Here is a 23,852-nt window from a genome sequence, read left to right as displayed (position 1 = left end):
TGACTGGAGCTTACAGGCCTGTGGGGCCGGGGGAGTGACTGGAGCTTACAGGCCTGTGGGGCTGGAGGAGAGACTTGAGCTTACAGGCCTCTGGGGCTGGGGAGTGACTGGAGCTTACAGGCCTGTGGGGCTGGGGGAGTGACTGGAGCTTACAGGCCTGTGGGGCTGGGGAGTGACTGGAGCTTCCACGCCTGTGGGGCTGGGGAGTGACTGGAGCTTACAGGCCTGTGGGGCTGGGGGAGTGACTGGAGCTTACACACCTGTGGGGCTGGGGAGTGACTGGAGCTTACACACCTGTAGGGCTGCGGGAGTGACTGGAGCTTACAGGCCTGTGGGGCTGGGGGAGTGACTGGAGCTTACAGGCCTGTGGGGCTGGGGGAGTGACTGGAGCTTACAGGCCTGTGGGGCTGGGGGAGTGACTGGAGCTTACACACCTGTGGGGCTGGGGGAGTGACTGGAGCTTACACGCCTGTGGGGCTGGGGGAGTGACTGGAGCTTACAGGCCTGTGGGGCCGGGGGAGTGACTGGAGCTTACAGGCCTGTGGGGCTGGAGGAGAGACTTGAGCTTACAGGCCTCTGGGGCTGGGGGAGTGACTGGAGCTTACACGCCTGTGGGGCTGGGGGAGTGACTGGAGCTTACAGGCCTGTGGGGCTGGGGGAGTGACTGGAGCTTACACACCTGTGGGGCTGGGGGAGTGACTGGAGCTTACACACCTGTGGGGCTGGGGGAGTGACTCGAGCTTACAGGCCTGTGGGGCTGGGGGAGTGACTGGAGCTTACAGGCCTGTGGGGCTGGGGGAGTACTGGACCTTACACGCCTGTGGGGCTGGGGAGTGACTGAAGCTTACACACCTGTGGGCTGGGGAGTGACTGAAGCTTACACGCCTGTGGGGCTGGGGGAGTGACTGGAGCTTACACACCTGTGGGCTGGGGAGTGACTGGAGCTTACAGGCCTGTGGGGCTGGAGGAGAGACTTGAGCTTACAGGCCTGTGGGGCTGGGCGCTGGGGGAGTGACTGGAGCTTACACGCCTGTGGGGCTGCGGGGGTGACTGGAGCTTACACGCCTGTGGGGCTGGGGGAGTGACTGGAGCTTACACACCTGTGGGCTGGGGAGTGACTGGAGCTTACAGGCCTGTGGGGCTGGAGGAGAGACTTGAGCTTACAGGCCTGTGGGGCTGGGGGAGTGACTGGAGCTTACACGCCTGTGGGGCCGGGGGGGTGACTGGAGCTTACACGCCTGTAGGGCCGGGGGGGGGTGACTGGAGCTTACACGCCTGTGGGGCTGGGGGGTGGCTGGAGCTTACACGCCTGTGGGGCTGGGGGAGGGGGGGTGATTGGAGCTTGCACGCCTGTGGGGCTGGGGAGTGACTGGAGCTTACAGGCCTGTGGGGCTGGGGAGTGACTGGAGCTTACAGGCCTGTGGGGCTGGAGGAGTGACTGGAGCTTACAGGCCTGTGGGGCTGGGGAGTGACTGGAGCTTACACGCCTGTGGGGCCGGGGGGGGAGTGACTGGAGCTTACACGCCTGTGGGGCTGCGGGGGTGACTGGAGCTTACACGCCTGTGGGGCTGGGGAGTGACTGGAGCTTACACGCCTGTGGGGCTGGGGGAGTGCTGGAGCTTACACGCCTGTGGGGCTGGGGGGGTGACTGGAGCTTACACACCTGTGGGGCCGGGGGGGGGTGACTGGAGCTTACACGCCTGTGGGGCTGCGGGGGTGACTGGAGCTTACACGCCTGTGGGGCTGGGGGAGTGACTGGAGCTTACACGCCTGTGGGGCTGGGGGAGTACTGGAGCTTACACGCCTGTGGGGCTGGGGGGGTGACTGGAGCTTACACGCCTATGGGGCCGGGGGGGGTGACTGGAGCTTACACGCCTGTGGGGCTGCGGGGGTGACTGGAGCTTACACGCCTGTGGGGCTGGGGAGTGACTGGAGCTTACAGGCCTGTGGGGCTGGGGGAGTGACTGGAGCTTACACGCCTGTGGGGCTGGGGGGGTGACTGGAGCTTACACGCCTGTGGGGCTGGGGGGGTGACTGGAGCTTACACGCCTGTGGGGCTGGGGGAGTGACTGGAGCTTACACGCCTGTGGGGCTGGTGGGGGGGGGGTGACTGGAGCTTACACGCCTGTGGGGCTGGGGGGGTGACTGGAGCTTACACACCTGTGGGGCTGGGGGAGTGACTGGAGCTTACACACCTGTGGGGCTGGGGGGGTGACTGGAGCTTACAGGCCTGTGGGGCTGCAGGAGTGACTGGAGCTTACAGGCCTGTGGGGCTGGGGGGGTGACTGGAGCTTACATGCCTGTGGGGCTGGGGGGGTGACTGGAGCTTACACGCCTGTGGGGCTGGGGGAGTGACTGGAGCTTACACGCCTTTGGGGCTGGGGGGGTGACTGGAGCTTACACGCCTGTGGGGCTGGGGGGGTGACTGGAGCTTACACGCCTGTGGGGCTGGGGGGGGGGGTGACTGGAGCTTACATGCCTGTGGGGCTAGGGGGGGGGGACCGGAGCTTACACGCCTGTGGGGCTGGGGGAGTGACTGGAGCTTACACGCCTGTAGGGCTGGGGAGTGACTGGAGCTTACACACCTGTGGGGCTGGGGGGGGTGACTGGAGCTTACACGCCTGTGGGGCTGGGGGGTGACTGAAGCTTACACGCCTGTGGGGCTGGGGGGGGGGGTGACTGGAGCTTACACGCCTGTGGGGCTGGGAGGGTGACTGGAGCTTACACGCCTGTGGGGCTGGGGGGGGGGGTGACTGGAGCTTACACGCCTGTGGGGCTGGGGGGGGTGACTGGAGCTTACACGCCTGTGGGGCTGGCGGGGTGACTGGAGCTTACACGCCTGTGGGGTTGGGGGGGTGACTGGAGCTTACACGCCTGTGGGGCTGGGTGACTGGAGCTTACACGCCTGTGGGGTTGGGGGGTGACTGGAGCTTACACGCCTGTGGGGCTGGGGGGGTGACTGGAGCTTACACGCCTGTGGGGCTGGGGGAGTGACTGGAGATTACACGTCTGTGGGGCTGGGGCGGTGACTGGAGCTTACACGCCTGTGGGGCTGGGGGAGTGACTGGAGCTTACATGCCTGTAGGGCAGGGGAGTGACTGGAGCTTACACGCCTGTGGGGCTGGGGGAGTACTGGACCTTACACGCCTGTGGGGCTGGGGGGGTGACTGGAGCTTACACGCCTGTGGGGCTGGGGGGGTGACTGGAGCTTACACGCCTGTGGGGCTGGGGGGGGGTGACTGGAGCTTACACGCCTGTGGGGCTGGGGGAGTGACTGGAGCTTACACGCCTGTGGGGCTGGGGAGTGACTGGAGTTTACACGCCTGTGGGGCTGGGGGAGTACTGGACCTTACACGCCTGTGGGGCTGGGGGAGTGACTGGAGCTTACACGCCTGTGGGGCTGGGGGAGTGACTGGAAATTACACGCCTGTGGGGCTGGGGAGTGACTGGAGCTTACAGGCCTGTGGGGCTGGGGGGGGAGTGACTGGAGCTTACACGCCTGTGGGGCTGAGGGAGTGACTGGAGCTTACACGCCTGTGGGGCTGGGGGGGTGACTGGAGCTTACACGCCTGTGGGGCTGGGGGGGTGACTGGAGCTTACACGCCTCTGGGGCTGGGGGGGTTACTGGAGTTTACACACCTGTGGGGCTGGGGGGGGGTGACTGGAGCTTACACGCTTGTGGGGCTGGGGGAGTGACTGGAGCTTACACGCCTGTGGGGCTGGGGGGGTGACTGGAGCTTACACGCCTGTGGGGCTGGGGGGGTGACTGGAGCTTACACGCCTGTGGGGCTGGGGGGGGGAGTGACTGGAGCTTACACGCCTGTAGGGCTGGGGAGTGACTGGAGCTTACACGCCTGTGGGGCTGGGGGAGTACTGGACCTTACACGCCTGTGGGGCTGGGGGGGGGAGACTGGAGCTTACACGCCTGTGGGGCTGGGGGAGTGACTGGAGCTTACACGCCTGTGGGGCTGGGGGGGGTGACTGGAGCTTATACGCCTGTGGGGCTGGGGGGGTGACAGGAGCTTACACGCCTGTGGGGCTGGGGGGGGTGACTGGAGCTTACACGCCTGTGGGGCTGGGGGGGTGACTGGAGCTTACACGCCTTTGGGGCTGGGGGGGTGACTGGAGCTTACACGCCTGTGGGGCTGGGGGAGTGACTGGAGCTTACACGCCTGTAGGGCTGGGGAGTGACTGGAGCTTACACGCCTGTGGGGCTGGGGGAGTACTGGACCTTACACGCCTGTGGGGCTGGGGGAGTGACTGGAGCTTACACGCCTGTGGGGCTGGGGGAGTGACTGGAAATTACTCGCCTGTGGGGCTGGGGAGTGACTGGAGCTTACAGGCCTGTGGGGCTGGGGGGGGGGAGTGACTGGAGCTTACAGGCCTGTGGGGCTGGGGGAGTGACTGGAGCTTACACGCCTGTGGGGCTGGGGGGGTGACTGGAGCTTACACGCCTGTGGGGCTGGGGGGGTGACTGGAGCTTACACGCCTGTGGGGCTGGGGGGGTTACTGGAGCTTACACGCCTGTGGGGCTGGGGGGGGGGTGACTGGAGCTTACACGCCTGTGGGGCTGGGGGAGTGACTGGAGCTTACACGCCTGTGGGGCCGGGGGGTGACTGGAGCATACACGCCTGTGGGGCTGGAGGGGGGGGGGTGACTGGAGCTTACATGCCTGTGGGGCTGGGGGGGTGACTGGAGCTTACACGCCTGTGGGGCAGGGGGGGTGACTGGAGCTTACATGCCTGTGGGGCTGGGGGAGTGACTGGAGCTTACACACCTGTAGGGCTGGGGAGTGACTGGAGCTTACACGCCTGTGGGGCTGGGGGAGTACTGGACCTTACACGCCTGTGGGGCTGGGGGAGTGACTGGAGCTTACACGCCTGTGGGGCTGGGGGAGTGACTGGAGCTTACAGGCCTGTGGGGCTGGGGGAGTGACTGGAGCTTACAGGCCTGTGGGGCTGGGGGAGTGACTGGAGCTTACAGGCCTGTGGGGCTGGGGGAGTGACTGGAGCTTACAGGTCTGTGGGGCTGGAGGAGAGACTTGAGCTTACAGGCCTGTGGGGCTGGGGGAGTGACTGGAGCTTACACACCTGTGGGGCTGGGGGAGTGACTGGAGCTTACACACCCGTGGGGCTGGGGGAGTGACTGGAGCTTACACACCTGTGGAGCTGGGGGAGTGACTGGAGCTTACAGGCCTGTGGGGCTGGGGGAGTGACTGGAGCTTACACACCTGTGGGGCTGGGGAGTGACTGGAGCTTACAGGCCTTTGGGGCTGGGGGAGTGACTGGAGCTTACACACCTGTGGGGCTGGGGAGTGACTGGAGCTTACACGCCTGTGGGGCTGGGGAGTAACTGGAGCTTACAGGCCTGTGGGGCTGGGGAGTGACTGGAGCTTACAGGCCTGTGGGGCTGGGGAGAGACTGGAGCTTACAGGCCTGTGGGGCTGGGGGAGTGACTGGAGCTTACACACCTGTGGGGCTGGGGGAGTGACTGGAGCTTACAGGCCTGTGGGGCTGGGGGAGTGACTGGAGCTTACACACCTGTGGGGCTGGGGAGTGACTGGAGCTTACAGGCCTGTGGGGCTGGGGGAGTGACTGGAGCTTACAGGCCTGTGGGGCTGGGGGAGTGACTGGAGCTTACACACCTGTGGGGCTGGGGAGTGACTGGAGCTTACAGGCCTGTGGGGCTGGGGAGTGACTGGAGCTTACAGGCCTGTGGGGCTGGGGGAGTGACTGGAGCTTACAGGCCTGTGGGGCTGGGGAGTGACTGGAGCTTACAGGCCTGTGGGGCTGGGGGAGTGACTGGAGCTTACACACCTGTGGGGCTGGGGGAGTGACTGGAGCTTACAGGCCTGTGGGGCTGGGGGAGTGACTGGAGCTTACACACCTGTGGGCTGGGGAGTGACTGGAGCTTACACGCCTGTGGGTCTGGAGGAGAGATGAGCTTACAGGCCTGTGGGGCTGGGAGAGTGACTGGAGCTTACACACCTGTGGGGCTGGGGGAGTGACTGGAGCTTACAGGCCTGTGGGGCTGGGGGAGTGACTGGAGCTTACAGGCCTGTGGGGCTGGGGGTGTGACTGGAGCTTACAGGCCTGTGGGGCTGGGGGAGTGACTGGAGCTTACAGGCCTGTGTGGCTGGGGGTGTGACTGGAGCTTACAGGCCTGTGGGGCTGGAGGAGAGACTGGAGCTTACAGGCCTGTGGGGCTGGGGGAGTGACTGGAGCTTACACACCTGTGGGGCTGGGGGAGTGACTGGAGCTTACAGGCCTGTGGGGCTGGGGGAGTGACTGGAGCTTACAGGCCTGTGGGGCTGGGGGAGTGACTGGAGCTTACAGGCCTGTGGGGCTGGGGGAGTGACTGGAGCTTACAGGCCTGTGGGGCTGGGGGAGTGACTGGAGCTTACAGGCCTGTGGGGCTGGGGGAGTGACTGGAGCTTACAGGCCTGTGGGGCTGGGGGAGTGACTGGAGCTTACAGGCCTGTGGGGCTGGAGGAGAGACTGGAGCTTACAGGCCTGTGGGGCTGGGGGAGTGACTGGAGCTTACACACCTGTGGGGCTGGGGGAGTGACTGGAGCTTACACACCCGTGGGGCTGGGGGAGTGACTGGAGCTTACAGGCCTGTGGGGCTGGGGGAGTGACTGGAGCTTACAGGCCTGTGGGGCTGGGGGAGTGACTGGAGCTTACAGGCCTGTGGGGCTGGGGGAGTGACTGGAGCTTACAGGCCTGTGGGGCTGGGGAAGTGACTGGAGCTTACAGGCCTGTGGGGCTGGGGGAGTGACTGGAGCTTACAGGCCTGTGGGGCTGGGGGAGTGACTGGAGCTTACAGGCCTGTGGGGCTGGAGGAGAGACTTGAGCTTACAGGCCTGTGGGGCTGGGGGAGTGACTGGAGCTTACACACCTGTGGGGCTGGGGGAGTGACTGGAGCTTACACACCTGTGGGGCTGGGGGAGTGACTGGAGCTTACACACCTGTGGGGCTGGGGGAGTGACTGGAGCTTACAGGCCTGTGGGGCTGGGGGAGTGACTGGAGCTTACACACCTGTGGGGCTGGGGAGTGACTGGAGCTTACAGGCCTGTGGGGCTCGGGGAGTGACTGGAGCTTACAGGCCTGTGGGGCTGGTGGAGTGACTGGAGGTTACAGGCCTGTGGGGTTGGGAAGTGACTGGAGCTTACAGGCCTGTGGGGCTGGTGGAGTGACTGGAGCTTACACACCTGTGGGGCTGGGGAGTGACTGGAGCTTACAGGCCTGTGGGGCTGGGGGAGTGACTGGAGTTTACACACCTGTGGGGCTGGGGAGTGACTGGAGCTTACACGCCTGTGGGGCTGGGGAGTGACTGGAGCTTACAGGCCTGTGGGGCTGGGGAGTGACTGGAGCTTACAGGCCTGTGGGGCTGGGGAGTGACTGGAGCTTACAGGCCTGTGGGGCTGGGGGAGTGACTGGAGCTTACACACCTGTGGGGCTGGGGGAGTGACTGGAGCTTACACACCTGTGGGGCTGGGGGAGTGACTGGAGCTTACAGGCCTGTGGGGCTGGGGAGTGACTGGAGCTTACAGGCCTGTGGGGCTGGGGAGTGACTGGAGCTTACAGGCCTGTGGGGCTGGGGCAGTGACTGGAGCTTACACGCCTGTGGGGCTGGGGGAGTGACTGGAGCTTACAGGCCTGTGGGGCTGGGGGAGTGACTGGAGCTTACAGGTCTGTGGGGCTGGAGGAGAGACTTGAGCTTACAGGCCTGTGGGGCTGGGGGAGTGACTGGAGCTTACACACCTGTGGGGCTGGGGAGTGACTGGAGCTTACAGGCCTGTGGGGCTGGGGAGTGACTGGAACTTACACGCCTGTGGGTCTGGAGGAGAGACGAGCTTACAGGCCTGTGGGGCTGGGGGAGTGACTGGAGCTTACAGGCCTGTGGGGCTGGGGAGTGACTGGAGCTTACAGGCCTGTGGGGCTGGGGAGTGACTGGAGCCTACAGGCCTGTGGGGCTGCGGGAGTGACTGGAGCTTACACGCCTGTGGGGCTGGGGAGTGACTGGAGCTTACAGGCCTGTGGGGCTGGGGAGTGACTGGAGCTTACACGCCTGTGGGGCTGGGGAGTGACTGGAGCTTACAGGCCTGTGGGGCTGGGGGAGTGACTGGAGCTTACACACCTGTGGGGCTGGGGGAGTGACTGGAGCTTACAGGCCTGTGGGGCTGGGGGAGTGACTGGAGCTTACACACCTGTGGGCTGGGGAGTGACTGGAGCTTACAGGCCTGTGGGGCTGGGGAGTGACTGGAGCTTACAGGCCTGTGGGGCTGGGGGAGTGACTGGAGCTTACACGCCTGTGGGGCTGGGGAGTGACTGGAGCTTACAGTGTGGTTCTGAAAAATCTGGATTCATATTATAGTATTGGACTCGAGAATAAAAACTTCGTCGAAATAGGACGAATTTGGTATCAAAAGACCGAGAATGACGAGTACATCAAGTACATGTATTTTCGGCATATTCGAGTGACGATTTCACCTCGAAATCGTCATTTACCTTCTAAACCCTTAGCTGCATGTTGCCCTCTACATAGGCCTTAATCCAGTTGAATTTGATTCCACAAGGACACATACTCCTTAATCGACTTCTCCCTGACCCCAGTACAAGTTAGAACCATTGCCCCAGGCCGAACTCGTTAGGTCAGTTCCCTCCCAGTGGCCGAGCAAGATAGCATCTAGGCCCAACCGGCCATAAAGCCATTTCAGCGCGCACACCTGCCATATCTCGCTCACATCTTTCTCCACTCCTTTTCCTCACTTATTTTATGATGGGGAGGTGACCATTTTTATTAGGGGTCCAGCGATATCTGATGAAATGTTGGGCCTTGCCGGATGATTTGTTATGAGCAGCACGACGTGAAATATGTACATGTCATCATGACTCTGCTTTTCTTCTGTAATCAGTAACCATAAATGAAATACCGCGAATCCAAGGAATGTTTTGCCCAAGGGTGAAAATTGTGTATAAGAAGAGAAACCTAACTTTGTGAAAGTGTGCAGTCTCCTGAATATACTGGTATTGTACTTCTAGGACCCTGTCACCTTGGTTGCAGCCAATAAACGAATCTTTGACTTCACCTGGAAGACTCTGAAGTTTCTGTAGGTCTGACTCAGGAGAACCCGAGGTCTCTGGGTGTTGATCCCCTGGCACCGCTGGGTTACCGGTTCTGTAGGTTCGGTACCGGTTCTTAAAAACCCAGTACCTCAACAGGCCTGTGGGGCTGGGGAGTGACTGGAGCTTACAGGCCTGTGGGGCTGCGGGAGTGACTGGAGCTTACACGCCTGTGGGGCTGGGGAGTGACTGGAGCTTACAGGCCTGTGGGGCTGGGGAGAGACTGGAGCTTACACACCTGTGGGGCTGGGGGAGTGACTGGAGCTTACAGGCCTGTGGGGCTGGGGGAGTGACTGGAGCTTACACACCTGGGGGGCTGGGGAGTGACTGGAGCTTACAGGCCTGTGGGGCTGGGGAGTGACTGGAGCTTACAGGCCTGTGGGGCTGGGGAGTGACTGGAGCTTACAGGCCTGTGGGGCTGGGGAGTGACTGGAGCTTACACGCCTGTGGGGCTGGGGAGTGACTGGAGCTTACAGGCCTGTGGGGCTGGGGGAGTGACTGGAGCTTACACACCTGTGGGGCTGGGGGAGTGACTGGAGCTTACAGGCCTGTGGGGCTGGGGGAGTGACTGGAGCTTACACACCTGTGGTGCTAGGGAGTGACTGGAGCTTACAGGCCTGTGGGGCTGGGGAGTGACTGGAGCTTACAGGCCTGTGGGGCTGGGGAGTGACTGGAGCTTACAGGCCTGTGGGGCTGGGGGAGTGACTGGAGCTTACAGACCTGTGGGGCTGGGGAGTGACTGGAGCTTACAGGCCTGTGGGGCTGGGGGAGTGACTGGAGCTTACACACCTGTGGGGCTGGGGAGTGACTGGAGCTTACACACCTGTGGGCTGGGGAGTGACTGGAGCTTACAGGCCTGTGGGGCTGGGGGAGTGACTGGAGCTTACAGGCCTGTGGGGCTGGGGAGTGACTGGAGCTTACAGGCCTGTGGGGCTGGGGGAGTGACTTGAGCTTACAGGCCTGTGGGGCTGGGGGAGTGACTGGAGCTTACACACCTGTGGGGCTGGGGGAGTGACTGGAGCTTACACACCTGTGGGGCTGGGGAGTGACTGGAGCTTACACACCTGTGGGGCGGGGGAGTGACTGGAGCCTCTTCCCTGCAGCCTCCTCTCAGTTCTCATTGGCTGGATTCACCCTCTTGGGGTCTTGCAGTGATGCCATCATCACTGTGACTTTTGACCCTTTGAGAGGTCAGGGGTCATGAAGGATCCAGTAAAGATCTCAGATCAGAGTTTTCCAGTGTGGGGAGCAGTGGGGGGCCGAGGGGGGGGGGGGGGGGTGGGAGGGGTGGGAGGAAGGATGTGGGCTAATGGCCCGCGCTGCGGCAGGTGAAATCTGGGGAAGTAGACGCTGCTCTCGGCGTCGCCTCAACATCCTGTGATCTTCGGCCAATCAGCTGCGCACAGACAGCCTATATGTATGTCTGCCCCCCTCTTCCACCCCCTCCTCCCCTCAAACACTTGGCTCGGGGTTGTTAAGCTTTTCTTTCTCTTTTAAAGTTAAAGTTAAAGTGCCTGGTCAGTGTGGTGAGGCTACAGCAATGCACTTACTCATTTCGGTATTCACAGAAGGCACTTACTCATTTTGGTATTCACAGAGGCACTTACTCATTTCGGTATTCACAGAAGGCACTTACTCATTTTGGTAATCACAGGAGGCACTTAGGACTCCTAACTTCTGAGAATACCAAAATGAGTAAGTGCCTTCTGTGAATACCGAAATGAGTAAGTGCCTCTGTGAATACCAAAATGAGTAAGTGCCTTCTGTGAATACCGAAATGAGTAAGTGCCTTCTGTGAAAATCGAAATGAGTAAGTGCCTTCTGAGAATACCAAAATGTAGGGCACAAGTCCTAAATAAAGAAGTGGGGGGACGCACAAATACGTGAAGTGACGGCACGACCGGAAGTGACGTCACGAAAGGTAAAAAAAACTAGAAGTGGGGGGACGCTCATGCTTGGAGGGGGCTATCTTTTGTGTGAAGGGGGCTTGCGGCCTCGCTGGTGTGTCGCATTCCGCCTGTGCAAACCCCAACCAGTTCAAAATGCAGTTAAAAAATAAATAATAATAATTTACAAAACGGCAACGAGTACCTAATATTGCAGAAACCTTTCATATATCATGCTACAGAGCTCATGTGAAAGTGACGCAATGACCTACTAAGAATGTCCGTAATCGAGAACAGTCTTACTTAGTAGACAAAGTTTGCAACAGCCCAACTTTTGCCCAGTGCACTCGGGTAAAACTAGATGGCGGAAAAGTGAGAAAAAAAACATGAGCCTTGCAAGGCATACACTGATGTCTAATGCGGTTGCTTTTACCCACTGAGCTAGCTAACCAGACAATTTACCCCGAAGAGGAGGAGCGCGAGAGAGGCGGGGCGAGGCTCGGAATCGCACTCGAGGAGCTTTTGCAGGGGCTGTTTTTGCTTTTGTAGCCTGACTCCAGCCATGACGTATCACTGAATGGGCTTGCGGGGGGCGGGGGGTGCCTGTGTCGGTAATGGCTCACTTGCTGGAGTGGAGGCGCCCTGCCTGGGGCCTTAATTATACTGTCTTTGGGAACTGTCGGCTCAGCACATGACCCGGAGCCATAGACAGCGCTAGCGGCAGCTCAGCACAGCTTTTGCACAGGGGAGACGGCATCCACCCGGTAAGACCCCTTAAAATAAGTGGGGGGACGCCGTCCAACCCGCGTGGTACCCCGACTCGAGCCCTGCCAAAATGGTAGTAAGTTCAGGATTTTGTCTTAAGTTAGTTCTGTGAATCGGGCCCAGAGTGCTGTAGTCCAGTGCTGTGGTCAAGTGACCACTTTCTCCAGTTGCCTTCTGCTGTACCTGTTGGGTGGCACTGGAGAGATTCATGCTCTGGTGAGGTGGGGGCACCAGAAGTAAGGCAGGCTTATTTATGGCCTTTCTTGTCCCACTTCCTACTCCAGGAGGTAAGAACCAATCCTGATCCGCCTCCCAGGACAGGTTTAATCCCGGTTCTTCTTGTGCGATGAAGGGTCCTGGTCTTCCCAGCTTGAGGTGTCCCTGCCTCCTAGCTCCTTCCAGGTGTGACGGGCTTCAAGGAGCTGCTGATGGGACGACATTAGCACTTGCTCTGAAGAGGACTCGGGCAGGGGACGGGGGCAGCTCTTCCATGTGGGCTGAGGAGCGTTGCCCCACTGCTTCATGCACTGCAAGAACGCTGAAGAGTTTGGTTTGGGGCGGGCGGGAGATCGGTCCTGCTCCAGGCAGGGGAGCAGTGGGCCCCAGAGCCAACCAAACCAGTCACGCACACTCTCTGTTTTCTCCATGTCGGCTGCATGCATCCTGCAAGAAGAAAACAACCTCCCCATAGACATCTGTGCGGTCGGCGTCCCAGCCAATCACAACCAGGCCGGACTGGCCATAGCGGGCACCGGGAGTTTCCTTGGTAGGCCGCTAGGGTGGGGGCCAGTTTTGGGCCCCTGGGGGGCCGTTTTTGTTACCGGGGGGTCGGCAATATCGTCCCCCTGTAACAAAATCGTCCGAAATTGGCCCTCACAAACTGCTCAGCTGCACTCCCCCTCACTCCAGGGGGGCCGGCTGAGCCGTTTGCCAGGGCCGATTTCTGTTCCAAGTCCGGCCCTGATCACAACACTGCCATTGCAGCATTGTGATTGACTTAGGGTAGGGAGGCAGCCTCTCTGCTTCCTGTGTGGAAGCAGTGACGACGTGGGCCCAGATCGGGCTGGTGAAGGTAAGTTGACTTATTATAAAAATCCACCCTCCTGCACGACCCCCTCCCTGCGCAAAATCCCCCCCACCTCCCTCAGGACTGGGGCAGGGGAGTGCACTGGTGAATTGGGGCAGTGGGGGTTGGTAAGGCCAACTAGGAGCCCCTCAGTTTTTTATTCACCCTCACCTCAATCGAACAGGCAAAGATAAATAAGCCTCATCTGTTCCCCTTTGCCTGCCCGATATCAGTCAGCGGAGAGAAGTTGTGGCCTTAGGGACTTCAAAACTGATGAACCAGTTCAATTCCAGCGTCACTTAATCTACCTGAGCCTAAAAACCGTGGGGCAGATTTACAAGAAAGTGACGCATCTGTGAAGATGCGTCACTTTTCCTGCGCCACTTTGAAAAACACTTGCGCCACTATGAATGTGCCGTATTTACAATACGGCGCACCATGGCGCAAGGATTGACAGATGCGTTAGAAATTCTGATTCATCTGTTGACGCAAAAGTCACGCATTGCTGGAGTCCTCTCGCAAGCACGACACAACTCCAGCAATGCAGGGGGAGGCCTATCCTCATTGTTCAGCGTCACACCTTACGCCTGCTTCAAGCAGGTGTAAGAATTTGACGCAGTGGCGTCCTAGAAGTGGCGCAGTGAAATCTTGTAGATTTCACTGTGTCACTACTACTAGGCTTTTTTGCAATGGAACGCCCACCCTGCACACATTATACCTGACGCAGGTATAATGTGACGCAGGGCTTTACAACGTGACGCATCTCCCTAGATGCATCAGGTTGTAAATGGGCCGCATTTTTACGCTGCTGCTGCGTCACAAAAAGTGATACTGCGACGCAAAAATGACGCAAGAGGCTTGTAAATCTGCTTCCGTGAATCCGACCTTTTGTAAAGTTCTCTGGTGCTCATGCAGAGCGCTCCAATACCTCTTGGTGAAGCTTGTGCTATATACAACTTTATGCATCTGAGGAAAGTGACCTTGGTTTTATATTTTTGTATTTTCACATTCGCATCATCACCTTTGTACGAATTTACATGTGATTCTAGCAGCAAATAAAATAAAAAAAACAGATTCACCTTTCAGCAGTCTCTTAGCATTAGCATCAAATATTGTAAAAAAAAATGGGATGGATATCTTAAAAACCCAGAGTGAGTGTAAAAGGCAGCCTAGATCAGTGGTATGGGGGAACAACCTTTATAACGCAACTTTTAGCACGCAGTGCTATTACAACGCAGACTTTAAAACGAAAACCATTACAACGCATTACACTGGGGGGCGCTCTAGGATAGGGAATAGTTTTAATTTACTATCCAACACCTTCCCTAGTGTCCACGGGGACTGGTGTTGGAATAGTAAATTAAACTATTCACTATCCAACACCCCCCAGTGTAATGCGTTGTAATGGAATGCATTTTAAAACTTGCGTTGTTACAGCATGCATGGTAAAAGCATGCGTTGTAACAACGTACATCCAGTGGTATGTCCTGTGTTCCAGCGGAATGTAATCAAAACATCCAAAGCAATCCACATCCACAGGATAAAAAAGCAATTCAAAATGCGTTCCTAGTTCTTTTATTAATTTTCAGCTTCCAAGATATATTCTTTTCTTGTGGAATGTTCATTTACGTCCCTTTCACACGTATGTTTCTTTTACAAATCTTTGTCTATATAATAGAATAACTTTTTTGTAAAAATTGGAACATTTTCTCTGAATAAAAGTAAATATTTGATTTATTTTAAAAAAAAATGGTATGTAAATGTAAATCCAGTACTTGTATAGCGCACAAATCGACCCCCGAAGGGGTATCTCATCGCTGGGGGCCATTGGGAAGATTAAGCGAGCTATTACCCAGAGTCGCATGGTGCTGGGCAGACCCCTGCTGCAAGAGCCGGGGATCGAACCGTGATCCCCAGCATCCAGTGTCAGTCGCCCTGGCTGCGGCGCCACACCTCTTCCCACATAGCTGTATGGACAGCTATGCAATGAACCAAAGTCAGAAGAGAGGTGCAAAGATTTACCGATAAGAAGATACCTCTGAAAAGGTCCTTAGGAATGAGAGAGGTGAGCTCACATCACCAAAACATATACTCGTGCCTCCCCATCACACGAGATTTTCATAACCCACATTTCACAAAATGATTTACAAGTGACCCACACCGAGAATTAAGAGCAGCAGTGTACCGGAATCGCACACCATGAGGTTCTGTGAATTCTGAACCCGTGGGTTCCATTTTGTGTATGGCAGCCATTTTGTGGTTGCCCTCACATAGGCCGATGATTGTGGCTGAACTAGTCTTTTAAGGACATGTAGACCTTAGCTCGAGTTCGTACTGACTCCTGTTTGACCTAAGTGAACTGACCCTGTTGCCTGCAGCTGACCTTGTAAAACCAGTTCCTGCCCTTTAGCTGATCAAGATTAAGGATCAGAGCACAGGACATCATAAAGTTTTACTGCACACAAACATGCCGGAATCACACACCAGCGCCTCCCAGTGGATGAAGAGTGCTGTGGCGAAAGACCGGAGAAGTGAGAGAGGCCACAAAGTTAGGGGTGTCCCAGGGGAGAGTGAATGATTGTCACTGCATGACAGCTGGTCCTGGAGTCCTGGAGGCCTTGTCAAAACTGTCGCGACATGCACTTGCCAGGCCTCCCAAAGAAACAAAGATAAAAGCAAGAAAGATCCATGTGACTTTTGGTCTTCCACGATGCCCTGCGGGTAGGGGCTGACAGTTTAAAATACATACTGATTAGAGGAAACAAATTTAGAAGCATATTACCAAGCCCCTATCGCCACCACAACATCACTTTTTGTGATGTTGTGGTGGTGATAGGGTCAGCTCCCTATTATCAAGGCAGCGTTAAGCAACTTAAAGTGGTTTAACCTGTTCGGTGCTCATGACGGCTCCCGGCCGTCATGAGTCACAGTAGTCATGTGCTCATGACGGCTGGGAGCCGTCCGAACGTTGCCGCTCCACCCACGCGCGATTAATTCCCCGCCTATGCGGACGAATTAATCAGTGGGCGGAGTTCGGACGGCTCCCAGGCATCATGAGCACACGCCTACTGTGACTCATGATGGCCGGGAGCCGTCATGAGCACCGCAACACGGCACCCCACCGACCTGTTTCGCGGCAAAATTCACGCCGCGGCAAAGGGGCTAAAGCCACGTTAAGTGGCTTAGCGCTGCCTGCATATTAGTGCCTCTTTCACGCTAAACTTAGCGTGAAAGGGCGTGCAGTGGGTGTTGTGGTGGGCGTTCCACTGCAACACCCATTGAAGTCGACACTGCCACCTTTTAACAAGGGTGGCGATAATAGGTGATAACGCCAAACTAATACCAGATAAATCCTGGTCTTAAGATGGCGAAAAGAGGAGAAATGCTTTATTTCACCTCTTTTTTGCTTTTTCCATGTGTGCCGCCTTGTGCAGCACACACGGAAAAAGCAAAATGCCAAGGTTTGTTTATATACAGGAAGGTCTCCCTTTTTAAAAAATGCCCTTTTGTTACGTACATGTGAGCTGCGTGAAGCAGCAAACACATAAGTTACAAACTGGCATTTTAGGTTGGTTTATGTGCAGGAAGGGACACCTTCCTGCACATAAACAAACCTTCCCTGCTCGCAGACACCCTTGCACTCAGGTGCAGGGGTGCCTGCACTAGCGCCAAGTTGTAAAACTTATCGCCATCACAAGGGGAAACGCAAGGCTGCACCATATTCTGGATAATATGGTGCAGCCTTGCGTTTCCAAAGTGGCGGAGAGAGGCTTTAAGCCAAGAAGGCTAACATGGCTAATATGACCCATAGACTTCCTGTGATTTTCTTTATTTTCGCACCTGCCCGAATATTAAAATACAGGTCATGTTGGATAAAAACGGCCAGGTGGCAACCCTAGCCAGATCAGGTATTTGAGGCCTTTGGGACATTTTATTTCAACTCACCCACCTGGCCAACATGCTGTGCTTCTCATTGTCACCAATCTTACTAATTCCATAGGCCAGTGGTTCCCAAACTTTTTTGACCCGTGGCTCCCTTGACCTAATTGGCAGTGGGCCGTGGCTCCCCGCCATTTTTTTTACCGGCGCACCGCGGCGCAAACTTTGGGAACCACTGGTCTACATGAAGAATCAAGCCTAGACGCGATGAAGGATTCAGAGTAGCCATTACCATTTAAAACTGTATTTGCAATCACAAAGATCTTATAAAGTACATCGCAATGCATACAACACCCTCATAGAGTAGCTGAGGGGCTGGCAGGTAGCTGTGCGCCAACCAGGGCCGACGGGACTGATTTAGGGAATTAATGAATTGTGAGAGTATAATACACTAAATCAGCGCACCCTCGGTGCCCGCTGTGAGTTATGTGACTGTGTGTGCCTCAGCTGAGGCTTGCCCAATGAATGCCCAGTGCCTGTCAGTGTTCGCGAGTCAGCTGACTTTATTGATTTAGTATTACCTTTTCTATTTAACTGTGCAGGTCTGCAAATGTGCACAGAACTATAATAAAATACTTCCTCGAAAAGACTTGTTTAATATCATGATTGCACATTTGTAGAACAGTACGATCTTACGAGGGCATTAGTTTAGTGCACCTCAATTTCTGGTTCTTCGGAGCAGTTTAAAGATCATCTTGTAGTTTCTTATTGCTCAGACGGCTGAAATTTTTGATATTTATATGTTTGCCTAGTTTTCTTCATTGCTTGATTTTGATTGGGTGAAAGTGTCACTCATAGTCGTTCAAATGTCACTCATAATTACAATGAAATCATGAAAATGTCACACATAATCTGAAACCTTGGCATCTATGTAAAATGCACACCTGACATTAGCTGTAATCACAGAGCCCCCGCCCTGGCCGGCCTTATCTGCACAGACAATGGGAGTCCGGTAATTAGCAGCTCGTTACTGAGGCAGCAGGAGAAGGCAGGGCGCTGGGGCTGATGAGCACAGCCCTGTGGAGCCATTCGGATGCAGAGGGCGAGGGCTGGGATCAATTGACCTGGCAGCACAAAGGAGGGGGAGGACTTGTGGCTGCAGTTTTCACGACCCACATCCTGCACGGCGTTGCGGCGCCCCTGGCTTCTCATCACGGCGCACCAGGGCGCCGCGGCGCACACTTTGGGAACCACGGCCATAGGCTTTAAAACGCTTAGGTCACCAAACATTTCTCTGAAATTGAGTCGAATGAGAGTAACCAAATGATGTTTCATGAAAAAGCACGATCCATGAATTGGGGCCACTTTTGCCAATTTGACCCTGCCTGTAGGCCCCTCCTGAGCCCTTGTGTCTGGCTAAAGGTCGGCACCTCTGCAGGGCTTGGAGTCAGCTGTTGTGCAAAGCAAAGGGTCCTTGAGGGAAGTGTCCTCAGTGCAGATTGGGGCAGGAGATCTGTGACTCGAGGCCCCAGTCTGCACTGGGGACACTCCCCTCAAACACCTATGAGCTCCTACTCTTAGAGGATCGTACCCAGCAGGTTTGGTCGCCACCATTCTCGTCGACCCCAGAAGGGTGTCCACCAGAGTTCCGCAAGGCTCTACTCGGAGCCCCCTGCTATCTGGCAGAGGAGCTGGGAGCTAAGATTATAGCCTATGCGGACGATACCCAGCTCCTCTTCACTTGGAGGGAAAACGACCTGTCCCCGGGTACAGCTCAAAGCTGTCTTTCTGCTGTTTTCAAATGGCGTGCACTGGCGCAGCTGAAGGGCAACGAGGCCAAGTCGGAGGTCCTTCTGTATGGGTCCTTTCATCCTTCTTTCAGGGGGGCTCTGTGGCCCTCTTAGCATCCCTTGCCCAATTCAGTTGGCAACCCCGCTAAGAACTTGGGGGTCTGGTTTGGCGAGGACCTTAGATCTCCATGCAGATAAAGAAGCCTGCGGGGGTATGCTTTGGCACACTGAAATCGCTCAGAAAGTTTCTTTCTCTGTTACCCAGGCCAGCTAAGGAAATGGTGACTCGTGCTCTCATCTTGTCACGCATTGACTGTGCCAATGCTTTGTACATCGGCTTGCCTGGGTGCCAGCAAAAAAAAACTGCAAACAATACTGGCTTCCGGTGGTCCATTGAGTCCAGTTTAAAGCTCTCACTCCGGCTCATAGCGCCCTGTATGGATCAGGGCCGGTTTATCGTAGGATGATTCAGAAAAGGGGGTGGTGATGAACAGAGTGCCTGAATTAAGCAGACCACTCTTACCCAGTCCAAAGATCAGGGCTTGATCCATCACCGTTTTTTAGCTCACTGCACCATCCCAGCTCAGAACTTGGCTATATGCAAATTAGTCTGTTCCTGTCCCAGTGCATGATGGGAACAGGGCAAACCAAACTACCAAGCCAATTCTTATACTGGGAAGGAAACAAGCTTCCGGGGACCGGTTTCTGCCATTTCAGGCGTCGTCGGCCCGGCTTGCTTGAATCCTGATGGTGCAATGAGCAAGGGACTCACATCTGAGTATACCCTTCCACGCTTATGGTGGACAAAATGATTCAGAAAAGGGGGTGGTGATGAACAGAGTGCCTGAATTAAGCAGAACACTCTTACCCAGTCCAAAGATCAGGGCTTGATCCATCACCGTTTTTTAGCTCACTGCACCATCCCAGCTCAGAACTTGGCTATATGCAAATTAGTCTGTTCCTGTCCCAGTGCATGATGGGAACAGGGCAAACCAAACTACCAAGCCAATTCTTATACTGAGAAGGAAACAAACGGTGATGAATCAAGCCCTGATCTTTGGACTGGGTAAGAGTGGTCTGCTTAATTCAGACACTCTGTTCATCACCACCCCCTTTTCTGAATCGGTTTTGGCCACTATAGGTGTGGCAGGGTATACTCAGACATGAGTCCCTTGCTCACTGCTCCATCAGGATTCAAGCAAGCCGGGCCGACGACGCCTGAAATGGCAGAAACCGGTCCCCGGAAGCTTGTCTCCTTTCTGGTGAAGAATTGGCTTGGTAGTTTGGTCTGCCCTGTTCCCATGATGCACTGGGCCAGGGACAGACTAATTTGCATATAGCCAGGTTCTGAGCTGGGATGGGGCAGTGAGCTAAATAACGGTGATGGATCAAGCCCTGATCTTTGGACTGGGTAAGAGTGGTCTGCTTAATTCAGACACTCTGTTCATCACCACCCCCTTTTCTGAATCGGTTTATCGTAGGAGGCGCTTTGCCTTCTATGTCCCCCGCAGACGTTTGCGCTCTTCTGTGCAGCGTTTGGCAGTGGTTCCTCGCTTCTGCAGGACTCGCTTGGGGGGCAGCTTTCTATCCGTTAAAGCAGCAGAAGCCTGGAACTCCCTCCCTTTGGAGTTACGGAATATTCAGGACACTTGGTTGTTCAAGAAGCAATTGAAGACCTTACTTTTTAACTTAGATTATTAATCTCAGATTCTGCTTTCACACCCACCGCCCGCGCCGGGACACCCCTGAGTATCTCTGTGCGATACAAATGCATTACAACATAACATAACATACTATCTGCAGGGGCACATCTACTTAAGAAACTCCAGAAAGAATGCAGGACCTGCCAAGAATAGATATACCGTTTTACTATTCTCAATATTCTTTTGAATATACATTAATGCAGAAACATCATATTTAGCTGTTTATATTGAAATATCAGGATTTGAGGAAGAATTTAAGATAGCCAAAATGGGCCCCGCCGAGTCCCACTCGTGCACCTGTTGTGATGGAAAGGTGGTCCAGATCTGAGGTGGGAAACAGGGAGAAGGAGGGAAGGAGGACACCAGAGGCACTGGATAAGGACCAGGACCCTCCCTCAACCATCACTTGGTACCCTCATAATACACGCTATGCTTGCATAAGGTAAAGGGTGTTTGAATATGGTCTGGAGCTAAATAGTAAAATGATCCCTTTCTCGCTGCAGATGAGTGATGTTGAAGTGAGTGAAGAACTAGAAGTAAGGACCGAAGGCAGAAGACGCAGAGGGCGGAGAGCCCGACTTGAGGGAGTCACGAGTAAGTATGTAGTAGAGCTGCGCAGAAGGATTCGTCTATCTACTACCGCATCAGCCGCATAACTAGGTTTCACTACAGACACAACCCTACTCTTCACCAGCTGCATCACTGGGTTTCACTACAGACACAACCCTACTCTTCGTCAGCCGCATCACTGGGTTTCACTACAGACACAACCCTACTCTTCATCAGCCGCATCACTGGGTTTCACTACAGACACAACCCTAATCTTCGTCAGCCGCATCACTGGGTTTCACTACAGACACAACCCTACTCTTCGTCAGCTGCATCACTGGGTTTCACTACAGACACAACCCTACTCTTCGTCAGCCGCATCACTAGTTTTCACTACAGACACAACCCTACTCTTCGTCAACCGCATCACTAGTTTTCACTACAGACACAACCCTACTCTTCATCAGCCGCATCACTGGGTTTCACTACAGACACAACCCTACTTTTCATCAGCCGCATCACTAGGTTTCACTACAGACACAACCCTACTCTTCGTCAGCCACATCACCAGGTTTCACTACAGACACAACCGCGCTCTTCGTCAGCCACATCACCAGGTTTCACTACAGACACAACCGCGCTCTTCATCAGCCACATCACCAGGTTTCACTACAGACACAACCCTACTCTTCGTCAGCCGCATCACTAGGTTTCACTACAGACACAACCCTACTCTTCGTCAGCCGCATCACTAGGTTTCACTACAGACACAACCCTACTCTTCGTCAGCCGCATCACTAGGTTTCACTACAGACACAACTGCGCTCTTCGTCAGCCGCATCACTGGGTTTCACTACAGACACAACCCTACTCTTCATCAGCCGCATCACTAGGTTTCACTACAGACACAACCCTACTCTTCGTCAGCCGCATCACTGGGTTTCACTATAGACACAACCCTACTCTACCCTACCAGAGAGTGAGCACAGATAATCTCTAAGGCCCTGATTACAAGTCTGGCGGTTCAAGGACCACCAGATTCTTGGGGACATTGCGGTCAGAACGCAGCAATATGCTGCGGTCCCGCCAAGCATATTACGAATTTCCTCTCCGCCAAGGTTTTAATGGCGGTTCCTCCTCCATGAAAAACGTGTCAAAGTGGAAACAAAGGTGGCTCTACAGGGCCCCCTCGTGCCTCTGCGCCATGGGTGCTTGCAGGGGGCACCACTTGTGTCACCATGCAGGTACTGTTTTCGGCATTCCCACTGTGGTGCCCATTTTCAGGACACCGCTATGGGAATGTAAAAAAAAAAGCCTGCCAGACACAATAAACACTCGTAAATCTGGCGGGCAGCCCAACCACAGGTTTGGCAGTGCGGTGGCGGGGCAGATCTGGCACCGCACTGCCAAATTCGTATTCAAGCCCTAAATGTGTATCTGACTTACCCTGACTCGAATTGTGGTTCCTGCTTGTACAGGATATATACTTTGACAACCAGAAACCCAATTTCCAACACCAAACTTGTCTTAGTTCCTGGGTCAAGTGATAGAAATTTGGGGACATATTTGCAACGATGTGAAGCGTTTCTGCTCTCATCTTGAGCTGGGGCAGTGTCTGCTGCCTAGCGCCAAAGCAGGAACCCTTGAACAATGTTGCAAGGGTGCCTGTGTTTTAGACATGATTTTTTGTGTGGAGGAAAGAACACCTCCTGCACAGAAATAATTATTAGAGGCATTTCTTCTTTCCATGTGTGCTGCAGAGTGCAGCACATTCGGAAAGAGCAAATTACACGGAGAAATAAATAGATTTCTCCTTTATACGACTCACTTGGGAAGGCGTAGCTTTTTTATGCATTCTAGAGCTCGGCGTAGTTTGCGAAGTAGTGCTTCGCACTATGCGAGCTACGCGTTGCACTGCGTAGTAGCATGTTCGCACTGTGCAAGATGCCGTTTCAATGATTGCACAGTGTGGACAAGCATCCGGCACTGTGCAATCATTGAAAACGGCATCTTGCACAGTGCCAGCTGTAGTTTTCTGCCGCTCGAGGAGATTTTTCCTCGAGCGGCAGCATTCTATACGCGGACTGGTAGTTTCTCATCGCGAGCGGTTGCGAGCATACGCGACCACTCGCAATGAGAAACCAGACCTCCCCGCGTTGAGAATCTCGCAGCGAGGTTTATTTTCCACGCTCGTGATCGGCAACTTGATGTTGCTGATCGCGAACGAGGAAAAAGTCTCGCCAGGATGTCATTTTGCTTGCTCGCGGTCGCCAACTTGACGTTGAGGACCACGAGCAAGCAAGAAATGACCGCTGCACTACACTACGCATGTTTGCACTGTGCTACGTGCAGTTCGCGTTGTGCGAAGTTGCGCAAACTTCGCAAACTACGCAAGCGTAGCATAGTGCTTTGCCCAGGCCTAATGCATTCCCAGGTTGAAATGTCTTTGTAAATTTGGGAATGAGCCAAAATCTAAGTGTGGATGCACTGGAGCACCCATGTCTTGCGTAATGCAGTTCACGCAGCTGCTGTGCACTACATACAACAAAGTCACTCAAGGCACACAAATCTAGTGCTGTGTGTCTTTGTGAATATTACTGAAGAGATTGCACAGTACAATGTTGTTTTAAAGATATCTGGCGGCCAAGGCAAGACATATGTTGGGTCTCTCTGTCTGTAACACTTTACTACCCACTTTCGTGCTAATTGTAGCCCACATGATGCCAAACAAACTTTCAGGAACAGGTGTCGCACAAAAACAATTACAATATGTCTTTCGAAGGACCCCTAAAAATCCTTAAGATGACAATGGGCAAAGAGAGACAGAGGTAAAGGTAGGCAAAGAGAGGAAGAGGGGTTCAGATATAGCAACAGATGGATGAGAATTAGCGAGAGATAAAGTTTACATTCCATGGCGGTCTTTTCGAAGGAGACTGCCACGGGCAATTTCCCACTTTTCGCATACCTTAAAAAGTCTCTGCTGTTCGCCTTGCGTTGCTTTATGTAACGCTACGTTGATATGGGTCCAAGTTCTGTTGAGTCACAGTGACTCTTAAAAGATGGGAAATGTTCTGCTTTCGAATCTCCAG

At 55.1% G+C, this 23,852-nt stretch overlaps 1 protein-coding gene across 3 annotated transcripts in view; it reads left to right on the top strand.

Moving 5' to 3' along the window:
* Positions 1–23,852, top strand: part of LOC144761186 (C-type lectin domain family 2 member L-like) — a 151,054-nt gene that overhangs the window by 5,019 nt on the left and 122,183 nt on the right. For all 3 annotated transcript variants that reach the window (XM_078646688.1, XM_078646689.1, XM_078646687.1), the window contains exon 2: positions 20,718–20,808. In XM_078646688.1, coding sequence (XP_078502814.1) covers positions 20,718–20,808 — 91 coding nt within the window. The remainder of the gene's footprint in view (positions 1–20,717; positions 20,809–23,852) is intronic.

This window comes from Lissotriton helveticus, chromosome 6 (genome assembly GCF_964261635.1).
Source record: "Lissotriton helveticus chromosome 6, aLisHel1.1, whole genome shotgun sequence".
Classification (NCBI taxonomy): Eukaryota; Metazoa; Chordata; class Amphibia; order Caudata; family Salamandridae; genus Lissotriton; species Lissotriton helveticus.
This window is presented reverse-complemented; position numbering and strand designations above follow the sequence as displayed.